This window comes from Zootermopsis nevadensis, unplaced genomic scaffold, assembly GCF_977971745.1.
Source record: "Zootermopsis nevadensis isolate Lab colony 2312 unplaced genomic scaffold, Znev_1.0 Znev_ptg000001l, whole genome shotgun sequence".
NCBI classification, from domain to species: domain Eukaryota; kingdom Metazoa; phylum Arthropoda; class Insecta; order Blattodea; family Termopsidae; genus Zootermopsis; species Zootermopsis nevadensis.
This window is the reverse complement of record NW_028259133.1, coordinates 18,352,667-18,367,049: the sequence shown is the minus strand read 5'-3', so window position 1 is coordinate 18,367,049 and position 14,383 is coordinate 18,352,667. Positions and strand designations below refer to the sequence as shown.

Genomic DNA, 14,383 nt, shown 5'->3' with positions numbered 1-14,383 from the left:
AGAAAACCAAGGTGAAGGATGAAGTCCAATGAAGTATTAATTATATTTGCTGAGGGGGCTGAATTGGATGTATTTGGGTTTTATTTTTTATAAGGTGCAAAATTATGTACTATAGTTTCCTAAAGAAATCTGTGCTGCAGTATGGAAAGGAATTATGTACAGCCAATCTGTGAAATTAACAATTTTTTCTCTAAATACCAAGCAAATACTGGAAATTCCCAATGCAAATTGACACTCATAAACCCAGCAGTCAATGGATTTTGGGCCTCTTCAAATTCAGTTTTTAGTGCTCAAATACTCTAACGCGTTCCGTAATTCTAGCTGCACAAATGGATATTAAAGGTAAACCATATGCCAATGGGATTACTGAAGGGTATACTCCTTTCGGTAAATAATGCTCCTTTTATTCACCTGCACAAATATGTACATAGAACAAGTGCACACAGCAAGTCACATCTACGAAATTAATCTATGAGATTAGGAAGAAATCGGTTGCGCAGAGCTTTCGTACCTTCTTAGATAAAGACAGTTGGGTTTTGCCAGAATCTAGTTTTAGTTTATTTTGGAAGAGGTAGGCCACACCTCTCTCTCTCTCCCTTTCATTACTCCATCTGTTTCTTTTTTAATCGTGTATGAAAATTTAAATATAAATTATTTCTCTAAAACAATAATTTTATTTCATTAGTACTCCAATGAAATATAATTAATCCAGTTGATAATTACTTATAATTTCAAAATAAATATCTTTAACTATAACCCTACATTCCGCGCATATGAAGTAAATGAAGGAACTGAGATTATACATCTAGGCAGGAAACTTTTTCATACCTACGTGCACGCATGCGTTGGTCACGTGATTTGCCGTTTTCCATTTTTATGGTAGGAAATTCTTGGAAAAGTGTTGCAGATCGTTTATGTCATATTTTCCTAGTAATTACTATTCAGAAGAAATAATATTAGTCACAGGTATTGAAAATCCGTTGTCCGAGTGACGACAAAACCAGACGTAAGTTTTGGTAAGTTGTAATGTAATGTAGCGTGCGTTATAGGCTTGAAAAGAGAAGCACAGACTCTGATGTTTAGACGTTCGGAATTTGTCTGCAGGCATCCCAACCTTTTTGGTCTTCATTTCACGCATTGAGATGAAGTTTGCAATTAGAAATTACATATAATGCTTTATCATGTGATGGATAACGTTTAATTCATATAGTGGCTGTTGTTGCTTTGTTTCATGTCGTCTGTCCTTGTCTCGGTATATACGTATTGGTATCAGAAGTGACAATAAACCAGTGTGTAAGCAGAAGCGTCTGGGTGTGCGCTCTGAAAGATGGGTATATGCGAACTTTGTTTTCTAAGAAATAATAGTTCTATTAAAAGCAGTATGGACTCCCAATGCTAGTCTGGATTGTAGTAAGTTATATTATTGAATGACTGACTGGCTTGTAGGTTGTGTTGTTGGTTGAGATGTTTCTTTTATTAAGCTGAGTTGATACTGGAATAATAATTATCATGTCGGGAGATGTTAAAGATAGACCATCCTGTTGTTATGAAGACACAAGTAAGTTCAAATAATTCTCTGTTGTGGATTGTGGTGTTGATATGAGAAAAAAGTTTTGTAAGTTCATTTTATTTTGTCCAGGTTGCTCCAATACGGACTGCAACCCAATGGCCCTCTGGGCTAAGGCTCAGCAGCTCCAGGGAGATGCACTCCAGCAAGTGCGATCTGTGTATGGGGAGCATTTCCCCATTGAAGTACGCCATTTCCTTGCTGCATGGATTGAAGAGAAAATGTGGTATGTTGTTTTACATTAAATAGTTTTACATCTTATCAGCTTACAGTGACTGTTCATATATTGCTCAGGTGTAAGATAAAAGTATAGTTTTATGAATTAGAAGCAAAAACACTGTTACAGAAGACTTATTTATTCTTAATTAATTAAGTGGAATGTGGACCCATGGTTAATGGTATAATGCCTATTCAGAATATATGCTCATTTGAAATTAAACGATCTTATAAAATTTTGTTACTTGCAAAAAGTGTTGTACAGAATTTATTTTCAAGTTAAATCTATTAATTTCTAAGCATAAATGGTTTGCGGTAATGTACTAATGATTGTATTTGTACACATTCCTCTGTAAAATCATAGATGTGGTAGTTCAGTCAATGAAGAGGCTGTAAGTTTTCAAGGTTTTGTTATAACACTAATCTACAGGTTTTTTGTCCATTTGCAATAAAATGTTACAAAGTGTTTTTATTAATTTTATCATATCTGTCAGTCAATCTACCTGTCGGGGTGTAACAACTCAAGTACTGCTGAAGGGTTTCTTTAGGGGAATTTTACTGGACAGTTTTTCACATGTTCCAGTTTTGGTCAAAATAGGCAAAAATAACACAGACTCGAGAAACATTTTGCATGCATCTTAAGTGTAACAAAGATTGTAATTATTGGAGAAGTAAATGTTTCAAAAAGAAAGTTGTGGAGAAAAATGTAACACATTTTTAGCTGAATGCAATGAATGTCTTATGATTTTAAGGTAAGCAAATTGGAATCTTATGCTGTGTTAAGTCTTAACACAAGAATTCTTGATTTGATTTTGGTCATGTTTTATATTGGATGTCATGTTTTTTTGTTTATGCTATTTATAGAAATTCCCAAGGAAGTTATCCGTAGTTGGATTGTTATTAAATTTATCTACTTGTGTGTAGGTCCGGCCATTTGATTCACATGAGGATAATTCCAGTGCATTTTTCAGTTCCCAAAAACAGTATTCAGCAAAGTCCGGAAAAAGGAAATTTGGTACTGGTTTCAGATTTATTGGATAATCTGTGCATAATATTTTCAGACTGTCAAGGTAAACTGTCATCTGGCAGTGGTGATCAGATCTCCAGTTGAGAAGTACTGATCTTAGTAAATAATATCATGTTTGAAGTCATAAATGTACATTTTATTCTAATTCTCAGGGATCTGGATCCAGAAAATCCCCAGCATGAACAGTACGTGACAGGATTGGTTGGGTCACTAATACAGGAATTAGAGGCAAAAGCAAATACAATGACAACAGAAGATTTATTTCTTACAAAGTTGAAGCTAATTGAGGCTGCCAATATGTTCAGAGTAAGTCATAGAAAGATTATACCCATTATTATTTTAGCCGACTGTTGGCATTTCTTTAAATTAAGCCTGACCATAGGCTTAAACTTGATGACACAACCTTCAGGACAAAGATCAGCTGATAGAAGATTGTTGTCCAAGTTACAGTACGATATTGGAGGGGATACTGCTCAAATTGACACCACCCTAAAGTTGCGTAGTGCATCATTAGGGAAGGGGCACCTCAGGAATGTACAGAGATACATATTAGTGGTTTATGTGTCGTGTTTCCCCAAATTAAACCAAATGATGGAGAGACAGCAGTTCTTCAACTCAACTTTGATGCAGTTGATTACATGAAAGGATTTTAATACATTTGCTCGCCATAAAAGATTTTAGTTTCGTACAGTTTGTGTTTGTTTAAAGATACTGAAAGAAGGGTTCATAGATTGTGTGTACTTTTCAGCAACGGTACAGTCACAATCCCCTGGGCCTTTTCCGCATCATCCGACACTGTCTCAGTACAGAGATGAAGTTAGTCCAGCAAGTTGAAAATGTAAGTTACTGAATATTTTAAATTCTGACAATGTTCCATCTGAAAACATTTAGGAAATTATTTTCACCTAAAAAATGTAGCATATTATGGAAAACTAACTGATAAAGCAAGTTCATTATAAGGTTGCGTTGGGAAGAGGAGGACTTGTGGCTCCAGGACTGTCATTGATTCCTGATTCCAATGCCGAGATTGCTCAGCAACTTGAATTCCTGCGTAGACGGACGCAGGAAACCGGTGAAGATTTGCGTAAAATGGAACAAGAACAAGAGGCTTTTGCACTGCAGTATCATGAGTGCACAAAACTTAATGGTAAATAAGTAATTCACTGAATTTCTCCTTATCCTCATGATTTGTCTGAATCATTACAGTGTTTAGTAATTCATCCACTAATTTAAATCTCATTTACTCTCATATAGTCATCCTGTCTCCTATAGTCTTTTCAGTACTTCTCATTTTGGTGTTTTAATCTGATTGGTATTTATGTTATATTTATTCGTTTGCTTTGAGATGAAAATAAATTATTTCTTCCCCTTCAGAGAAGTTACGAGTACTTGTACTTGTCGTACTGTGTTTTTGTGTCAGAGTTGGTTTTCATCATGTTTTCCTGACTTGTTATTTGGTTTAAGATGGAGGCATGTGTTTGAAGACTTGCTTTGAAAGACCATGCCATTTTTCAGGAGGCTCTAGTGCAGTCTTTATCATCACTTTGCTGAAGATTCTGCCACAGGACTGTTCTGGTTTACTTACAAAAAATTTTGTATTTTCGTATGCATTCTAAACGCTTGCCCAACTCATTTTTCTTTCTTGATTTGACCACCTGAATAATATTGTGTCATGGAGAATATTAATTGTAAAAATATTACTACAAACTTTATGACATTCCATTCTGCGCCAAAATCATAAACATTTTTCTCCTGTATGAATTTACCTCCTAAACACCAGTACACTTAAGTCAGAGGTCACATGCTTTTTCCATAGAAAACATTGACTTCTTTCTCTGATATGTTGAAGTTATATTTTAAAATGATAAATTCAGGTAACCATTTTCTGTATTTATTTACAGCCCATTTACAACATCTGCAGACACAGCCTCAGAACCAACAAAATGTTGAACTGGAGAAGAAAGTGAGGCGACAGAAGGATATGTTAGAGCAAATGCTTAATCAAAAGGTAAGCCACTGCTTGTACCTAAAACTTAAATGTTTCTTATTCACAACTTGTAATAATCATGTTAACAGTTGACTGGAGACACAAAAATACATTATGCTGGGGTTCACGTTTCTTTAATTTTTGTACAATTTTTGTCAGGAATTGTCTATTAACTGAGCTGTTATAGGTAACATGAACTCGATCATTCCAGTATTTCCTAGTGGACCGTGATAGGTTTGTGTTAAAATTGCACATTGAGTTTAATCTGGATGCGGACAGCTGCAGGAATCCAGGCATTCTGAAGTGAAAGATTCATTTACACATAAGGCACTGTCAGTACAAAAATGTAGGGAAAGGTGCCAAAAATGTCACAAACTCATTAGGCTGCTAAATTTCCTGTAGAGGACAAACTCTTTCATCAGTACGTATGCTACAGAACTGGGGCTGCAGTGAATGACGTTTGTGGCAGTGGTGGTGTCAGCATTTAACCATCGTGATGCTACCAGTCGACCTTGACCTACCCTCCCACAGGCTATTTCACGGCCACTTATTTTTGTGTACAAATCATTTGCTGTTCCAGAATCCTTCGCAGCTGCCTCAGGCTCAGAATCCAGATCACCAAATACCTCTGTAATATTTCTGGATATTTTGTGTTTCACACTTTCAGAAATGACTTTATTTAGTTTAAGTATATTCACTGCCCAACAAAACACGTGATATTTTATTTGCCTCATCGTCAGATCAGTGCTCATTTCTTTAGTTTCTTATTGTTATGGCTTTGATTTAGGTAGCCTAAACATGTAACTAGTACAGAACAAAGTAGGCACATGAAGGTAGAACTTAATATTTTCAGTTTACATCTGTACAGATGAAGAAGGTGTAAGAATGTGAATTTGTGGTCTTCTATTACTATAGTGCTGTTTCATCATATAGGTAGTTCCTGATGGTACAGAGAAATGTATTACATTCATCAGGATACAGTCAGTATGCTTGTAAGATTTGAGGTTTTCACAGCGGTGAGTATGAAGATTTCTGTCTTCTGGGTTGTTGCGCTGTGTAGTCTGGTTGATGTTAGCCAACGTTTCAGAGGTCATACTGCCTCCGTCATCAGAGCGATGAAGATGGAGGCAGTGTGACCTCTGAAACGTTGGTTAACGTCTACCAGACTACACAGCGCAACAACCCAGAAGACAGAAATCTTCAGTCAGTATGCTTCTACAAAATGCTGGTAACCTCTTACAAGACTGCACTGTGTCTGTAACCCAGAATAACACAATCCATATACATGTATGAATCTCCCTGCAATATAAATCATGTATACATAATGCAGTAAGCACCTCTTAAATGTCATAAAACTTCTAACAGACTGCACAGCGCTCCATACTCACTGCTTTGAGAACCTCGAATCCTAATAATAATCCGTGGCGTAACAGCTCTAGAGAGCCAAAGCCGACTAGCTGGCTGCTGGCCTCATGTTCATATGCCTAAGCAGAGGTGAACGATCATCCAACCAGAAATAGGGTGACGTGTGGTCAGCACGACGAACCCCCAGCCACCTCAAATCCTACATATATTTATTCTGTGAGAGTGGATAGGTTCATGCTATTTTAGTCACGATATAAATAATGCATCTCTTCCCTTGTAACTTTTGTATTTACATGCAAATAAACTTGCATCCATTGTAATTTGTATTGTGCACTGTTTACAGGTAGCAGGGCTAGTGCAGCTTCGCTTAACTCTTGCTGACAAGTTGAAAGACACAATTACTCACCTCAATACCTTGCAGTCACGCGTCCTAGATGATGAGTTGATACGCTGGAAACGTGAACAACAACTGCAAGGCAATGGGTCCCAGTTCAACAGTAACTTGGACAGCATTCAGGAATGGTGCGAGTCCTTGGCTGAAATAATCTGGCTTAACAGGCAGCAGATAAAGGAAGCAGAGAGGCTAAAACAAAAAGTTGGACTCGAACCACCTGGTGTAGCAGACATTTTACCAAATCTCAACAATCAGATCACGCAGCTGTTATCCTCACTAGTTACAAGGTAAGCATAAGAATAATCGGCACTTGTTGGATATCAGGACCCAAAACGGGAGAGTCGAATATCTGGACTTGGATTGGACGGAAAACTGCGCATGAGTATCAGTATACCCGTATACTCGGTTGTTTATGTGGCGGCGTACAAATGATAAGGGCGATATTTTTAAAATGATTCTAAAATCTATAAGTGAATTTTGGCCTCCGGCGACAGGTTGTAACAACAATTAACATCTCATGCATATCCAAATAAAATCTAATAATTTGTCATTTTTTGAAATAAAATATAATAACTTTCAAGTATATGTCATTTATCCACACACATTAACCTAACCTGTTTTTAAAGCGATGTGTCCCGATAACCCACAAGTACCGATAATCAAATAAAATTAATATCACTGTCTTTTAAGGTTTGTGTAATGCAAGTAAAATCAGTATACATAGTTTGAAATTGAATTTAATTAGGTACTTAAGCAATTTAAAGAGCATGAACATCTCTGATATTGGTCCAGAATGCCATATTGAATTCATTCCTAAATGTTGGTTGCAGTACGTTCATTATCGAGAAGCAGCCTCCACAGGTGATGAAGACAAACACAAGGTTTACGTCAACAGTTCGATTGTTGGTGGGTGGCAAACTTAATGTTCACATGACTCCACCTCAGGTGAGATGGTGATTGCGTAGAAGACTTGTCTGATAGAAAATTTGGTTAACAATTTGCTCATAATTTCTAGATTTTGAAAATGATGACAGGTATATTTCTCAGACCACAAAATTGTGCATGTTAAATAGTATTTAGATCATCCCAATTGTGTTAATTGCTGTTCCTTTATACTTCAGCAAATAGGAGGAAAACATAGAATAGTGCTCACTGGAAATTGGGAATCTTTGGTAAAGATGTGAAATGTTGGACTTGAAGCCCAGCTGGAAATATGTAGTCTTCTTCTTTATTACACCGTCTCCTTTATGGAGGTTGGCGACATATTATGAACAGGATCCTTCCATCCTTTTCTCGGACTGGGACCTGTTCATATACGTTCTTGGCAGATGATCCAGAAGTGGTTTTCCATTGCCTTCTTCTGTGTGTATGGAATAATTGTTGGGATGCTACGGAGAAACCGGGGAAGCCCCGGAGGAAATCTCGGTGTTGCCCAGCACAAGTTATAAATTCGGGCACCGCCGGGAATCGAACCCGGGACCCCCAGGATTACAAGGCCAGTGTTCTAACTGCCAGACCACTGTGGCAGTAGTTAGTACTGGGGTTTAAATTACCTTATCCCATATGACTAAGGTTAATTTATATTTTCTAATTTTAACCACTCTAAGCGTAGTGGAAAATAGCCTCACAAGAGCCTAAAAATCATGGTGTAGAATATTTTTATGTTTCAGGTTAAGGTAACCATAATAAGTGAAGCGCAGGCAAATGCTCTTTTAAAAAATGACAAAATGGCAAAAGGTGAAGCAAGTGGTGACATTCTAAACAACACTGGTACCATGGAATATCATCAAGCAACCCGCCAGCTTTCTGTCAGCTTCAGGTAATTTTTAATGTGTTCATATTTTATACTGGAAATGTTACTAAATATATATATATATATATATATATATATATATATATTTTTACATATTTACCCAGTGTTCCGCAGCATCATGTGAAATCGTCTAAAGTTTACTGGATTTTTTTTATCAGACTCATAATTACCCCATTCTACTCCGCTTTCCTACAAAAGTGGACTCTGTATAATTCGTAATAGTTCATATAATTACCGTTATTAACATTTTCTGTGGTTTGAGTACTAGGTTACTTTAAACAGCCAGAACTTAACCTATTATGTATAAACACTACTAGATTTTCAATGAATTAGCATCATCTTCAGGTGGACTACAGATTTATTTTCTCCAAGATGGCATTGTGAAGGTAATAAATACAACAAGTAGGTAAATTTATGTTTGTTCTTAACTCCACTGTGCCCAGTATAGTGCGTGAACATATGTTACTGGCTTGTATGCTGCATGTCAGTAATTTCACAGAAATCGAATATGTGTTAAAAGTATGAGCTGACAAATATATGTCTTGAGTTATTGGTTCGATTTTCATAATTACCAGTCATGGTGTGGGAAGTTTAGTATACCACTTTTTTTCCCTCCTTCCCCTGACAAAGTTTTCTATGCTTTTGACAAACAACGCTGATTAACATGTCTTATAGAGAATTTTTGCATCTGATTGGTATCAAGGCTTAATTGACTTGAAGGTTTTTCTTTCTTTCATTGTTGAGTTGATATGATACCAGCCACACTATCACATTCGTACGTTCGTTTTGTGTAAGGGTTTCCTCGGTTTGGGGTTTGAATTAATACTGGATGTTACTTCCTTTCACATGGTCTAAAGGAAAACTGTTTTGGGTTATTACAGAAATATGCAGCTGAAGAAGATCAAGCGAGCAGAGAAAAAGGGCACAGAATCTGTAATGGACGAGAAGTTTTCTCTTCTATTTCAATCACAGTTTTCTGTGGGGGGAGGAGAGTTGGTCTTCCAGGTAAGAATGTTTCTGTGCTTTTCTGATAGAGAATCAGGGAAATAAGAAATAAATTATGAGATTTATCAAAACAAGAAGTAACATGTTTTAGTAAATTACGTCCAGGACTGCGTGTAAATGGAAGCAGAAATCACATTTGGTACCCAAAAGTAGTGATATACTTACTGATATGTAAATAATTTTTGTGTGTTCTGTTATGGTTCCATTAATGAGTCCTGTAAAGCAGTGGTATTTAACCTTTTTTGTTCGCGTACCCCCAGATATAATTTCTCTTCAACTTTGTACCCACAAAGTAGTTGTATATTTCAAGTTGTACATAGTACATAATCTACATCTAAAATTAATTAATTAAATTACATTACTGATTATTCAGTGTTTATTATTAAATAATATATATATTTTTAAATTTCACGTACCCCCTAAGATGTCATCGCATACCTCAGGTTGAATACCACTGCTGTAAAGCATAAAGACTTGAAAAATGCAGTAATTCGATAAAGTGAAAAAATGCCAGAATTGTAACCATTTCAATGTCAGGTCCTACATTTGTGAATGTGCTTATACGTAGCTACTTTAGGAAAATACTGTATTTTTTGAAAGTAATTTATCTTATTGGCAGTGAAGGCATCTTCAGTTTTTATCCTATATAATGCTGAATTTATTTCTATTTAGATTTTAAGTATTTTGGGTTGTATGTTAATGTAGCTATTGCTGTTTCAGATTTTGAAAATGCAAGCTAATAAAGGAGCCTGTGGGGATTAAAAAAATGATGATGTCTGTGATTTATATTTTGGTTGATAACTTCTCTTCATGCACTTTAATGCAGGTGTGGACATTATCACTACCAGTAGTAGTAATTGTGCATGGAAATCAGGAACCACATGCATGGGCAACTGTAACATGGGACAATGCATTTGCTGAGCCAGGGCGTATTCCATTTGCTGTTCCTGACAAGGTAGCATGGTTGCAAGTAGCAGATGCTCTCAATATGAAATTCAAGGCAGCCACGGGTCGGCTACTTACAGAAGAGAACCTTCGCTTCCTGGCTGAAAAGGCATTCAGGTATTATTACTGATAAATATTAATATTTTTCATTGAGAACATTGGTAAAGCAAAACAGCAATTTTGTGCATTTGTTACTCTGTCTCTCTGAAGATGGCTCTGTTTCAAACATTTGGTATCTTTAATGAGAACTGTACTGTAGGGGTGGAGGTCAACAGCAAGTTGGAGATTACAGCACCATGATGCTCAGTTGGTCCCAGTTTTGTAAGGAACCATTACCAGAACGCAACTTCACCTTCTGGGAATGGTTTTATGCAGTTATGAAGCTGACGCGGGAACACCTTAGAGGGCCTTGGATTGATGGGTGAGTTAATAGAAGTTAATTATCCAGTTTTTTGATGACTTGTGTCTAAATACTTTAATTTCAGTCATTATTATACAATTTTTGTGTTACTCAAGAGTCTGTAGATTAATCTCATGACTTTTTTTTAAACACGTAGCACAGTAGTCCCCAACGCAGTGCCCGCGGGCGCCAAGGCTTTTTTTGGGTGCCCGCATTGTTACGGAAAGAGGTTATACTGATTAATGAAGGCCGTTCAACCATGAACATTATAAAATCAAAGCACAGATCTCGACTTACTGACGCCCATCTTGACGATCGTTTGCTAGCAGCAACATCATCCTACACTCCCAAATTTGAAAAACTGGCCGATGAAATGCAGTGCCAAACATCACACTAACTTTCCACTTGAGTAATAATAATTGTACTTATAAAACTACGTATTTTTTAATGCATGGTTTCTTGTATCATTAAATGTCGTGTTGTTTTGTGTATTATTTGGTGTCCATATCTTATTTGTCCAGAGAAAAGAAAATTTGGCTTTGTTAATTGGTTGGTGCCCGCCACGATCTCATAAACTCTCAAAAGTGCCCGTAGGCACAAAAATGTTGGGGATCACTGACTTAGCAGATGGTCTGCTCTGGCTAAATGAAATTGGAGCTAGGCAAAGTACCATATTGACTTTGATTCGCTTGATGTTCATCATATTGGCATATGTGTTTGTGTTATTGGTGTAATCCTGGAGTTTAACACAAGAAATAACAGACTAGTTGCTAGTAACACGTACCAGTGGATTGTTCCTCCTCTAATTCAGCCGTGTTTTGTCTTAGTGGCTTGTGTATTAATTTTTCTAGTGCAATAATGGGGTTTATACGCAAGAAACAAGCAGAGGAGTTGCTGTCTACATGTGCCAATGGAGTATTTCTCCTTCGATTCTCAGATTCAGAACTTGGTGGTGTCACGATTGCGTGGGTTGGAGGTTTGTATGCAGAAGTCTGCTGTTCTTTATCCTTTGATGCCCAATCACTGTTTGGGATTGTACCATGGAAATGAATTACACAGTGAACTAGTAAATGCTGTTGCAATTTAATCCATGTTGTATGTATTAAATCAACTTAGTAATACATAATGTAACTAGTCTGTAACATGCAGTAACTTTGTTTGGTTAAAGCTGTGAACACTGACCTTGGTGTAGTTCTACCATGTTCAGGCACTGTTATAAACGGTACAAGCCAGGGCCTGTAATAATACATAATAGAGATGAAATACAAAATTTATAGCACCCTGAATAATGTCAAAGGACAGGGAATGAGGACTGTTTGGTCTACAGAAAATTACATAAAAAAGGACCCTTGAAATGACTATGGGATGATATCAGACTGAAAGAACAGATTTAAAATGTGCAATCCGAAATGTAATTTAGAAAGGTACTTGCCTTCCAGATGCTTAAAGAACTGAACTTGACCAAGCACTCCTTAGTGTTGCTAGTCTGAAGTTGAAGTCTGACATGAATGTGTACAGCATATTGATGTAGTCGAGTGGGGTGGCAAGGGAGGGAGGGGGGATAAAACAAAAAATGTCTGGGTGGGGAAAGTCATGGGGTGGATGGGAAGGTGAGGTTTAGGCTAGTTAACATGCTGCAAATTGTGTAAGCAGAAGTATTAATAAAACCAAAGATTACTGAATATCCTGTACTCAGATTTTCTTAAAAATTTCTTTGGTATGTATGTCTCCCTCCAACCCCATTGTAAACAGATATTATTATGAGTAAAAAGTGTCCAGAAGCTGGTACTCAAAATGTTAAGGGCGCAGTTTGAGAAGTCCGACTTTCAGTAATGATGGAGTGAAATTTGTTTGAATTCTTGTTTAACAGAACAAGCTGAAGTGTTCATGCTGCAGCCCTTTACAAGTAAGGACTTTGCCATCCGTAGCTTAGCAGATAGGATCTCTGACCTTCAGCACCTTGTGTCTTTGTTTCCTGATGTTCCTAAGGAGCAGGCATTTGGAAAATACTATACACCGTACACAGGTATGTTTTAAGAATGGTAGCAGTATTTGTTGAATACGTATGTTATACAACCAGTCTTTCATAATGTAATATTGGGTGTTTAAGGCAAGTTAAGAAAATTGTTTCCTTTTTTTAATTTTGTCTGCTACCATACGTTATGAAGAGGGAAGACGGCGGAGCGTTTTGAAGGCTTGTGTTGGTTGAGAAGCATTGTTCAGATGTGGGAGTAGTCACATGAAGGAAATTGTAGTGTGTGGGTTCGTGGTATGGGTCAGGAGAGAGGGTGCATATGTGAGAAAAGTGGATGATGTTGAGAGTTCTTTCATGCAGTGTTGCAATGACACGCTGAAAGATTTGTCAGGAAATAACTTCCATAGCAATCCCAGTTATTACAAAGGTTCATAATTCAGCATTGAGTAGAGTTTACAATGCATTGAAGTGGTGTTTCTTCCATGTATAGAGATTGGTGAAAGATGTAAGTTACAAATTTATTGTTGAAATTTCAGTTTCTTGCAGTGCTACATCGTCAGGGCATTAAGTAAGCAATGCACTCCTTAAATGTTGGTCAATAGCTACCAGTCTGCACAGTGCAACGTCCCAGAAGACACAATTTATGAATTTATTTGCAGAAAACCAGCCCACGACGAGCAATGGTTATGTGAAGCCACTGCTTGTAACACACGTTCCTGGTTGGGGTGGACCTGCAGGTTCTCTTGGAGGTGGGAGCTATCCATCCACTCCACAGAATATGTATCAACCCCAGTCTCCAGATCCCAGTGTGACACGAGATACTCCGTCTGTTGCCAGTGCTGTCAGTGATTCCGTCAGTAGGTGAGTAATTCTGTTTATTCTGTGTTGCTTTTCTGCTTTCATATACAAATGTGTGGTTAATACTTTTTTGAATAACTGAATATAAATGCAAGGATCTATCCAGGTCAATTGATTCATAATGCATTTGTTTTGGGTAAATCCTGTAAACATATCACAGTGCTGACAACTGACAAATGCTACAATCTATTTATGCAAATGCCAAAATAGTGCTTTACCAATAAGGGGATACATGTACCAAAGCCTCTCCCTTTCAGTAATTATGGTTGTGTCTTGGTATACTGACAAAATTTATTGCAGTTGCCTTCATGGACTTTCTGGTCCAATTTAGTCTGAATTAAATGAAGGACAAATAATGATATATAAGGTAAACATCTTAAGCTTACAGACTGTGCGTTGTGGTTTATGTGCAGTCCAGCTGGCTGTCCAATCATGCTAACATAAAGTTAAACCATTAAACCCTAAGACTGGCTGCCAGCCCTTTAGTATGTAGTTAAAAATCCCCTATTCCCATATAATAAAAGTTAGTGAAATTTGCAGGGAGGTGCATAATTGAATGTGCATTTGGAAGAACATACTAATTCGAAGTCAACGAGTATTATTTATTGTAATCATGAAATTTTAATAATATTCAAGTTTCATTGTTTTTGATAAAATTGAAGAAATTAAATCAATATGGATGAAAATGTACTTTACGCAGCAGATTTCAGAAAAAAGACTATACAAAACTTTGACTAAATCTGTGGTTTCAGAGATGAAGTGTACAGGTAGCAGATGAATGGGTAGGCAGACAGACCTTCCTATTCTGCTTTCATTTTATACATGTCACAC

At 37.0% G+C, this 14,383-nt stretch overlaps 1 protein-coding gene across 9 annotated transcripts in view; it reads left to right on the top strand.

Annotated features, from left to right (window-relative positions):
• The first annotated feature begins 860 nt into the window (after window positions 1-860).
• The window catches only part of Stat92E (Signal transducer and transcription activator Stat92E), a 36,972-nt gene continuing 23,449 nt past the window's right edge, over window positions 861-14,383 (top strand). For 4 of the 9 annotated variants that reach the window (XR_015534221.1, XM_087345346.1, XM_087345305.1 and 1 more), the window contains exons 1-15: window positions 1,374-1,558; window positions 1,640-1,793; window positions 2,963-3,116; window positions 3,559-3,648; window positions 3,771-3,957; window positions 4,712-4,818; window positions 6,506-6,843; window positions 7,387-7,501; window positions 8,227-8,375; window positions 9,251-9,374; window positions 10,201-10,436; window positions 10,579-10,740; window positions 11,571-11,695; window positions 12,590-12,745; window positions 13,354-13,555. Coding sequence is in view for 8 of the 9 variants with exons in the window: in XM_087345346.1 (XP_087201472.1) it covers window positions 1,510-1,558; window positions 1,640-1,793; window positions 2,963-3,116; window positions 3,559-3,648; window positions 3,771-3,957; window positions 4,712-4,818; window positions 6,506-6,843; window positions 7,387-7,501; window positions 8,227-8,375; window positions 9,251-9,374; window positions 10,201-10,436; window positions 10,579-10,740; window positions 11,571-11,695; window positions 12,590-12,745; window positions 13,354-13,555 (2,348 nt within the window). In the remaining variant the exon portion in view is untranslated. Of the gene's footprint in view, window positions 1,017-1,372; window positions 1,559-1,639; window positions 1,794-2,962; window positions 3,117-3,558; window positions 3,649-3,770; window positions 3,958-4,711; window positions 4,819-6,505; window positions 6,844-7,386; window positions 7,502-8,226; window positions 8,376-9,250; window positions 9,375-10,200; window positions 10,437-10,578; window positions 10,741-11,570; window positions 11,696-12,589; window positions 12,746-13,353; window positions 13,556-14,383 lie in introns of those variants that run through there. The other 5 variants (XM_087345326.1, XM_087345315.1, XM_087345344.1 and 2 more) reach the window with 4 other exon arrangements.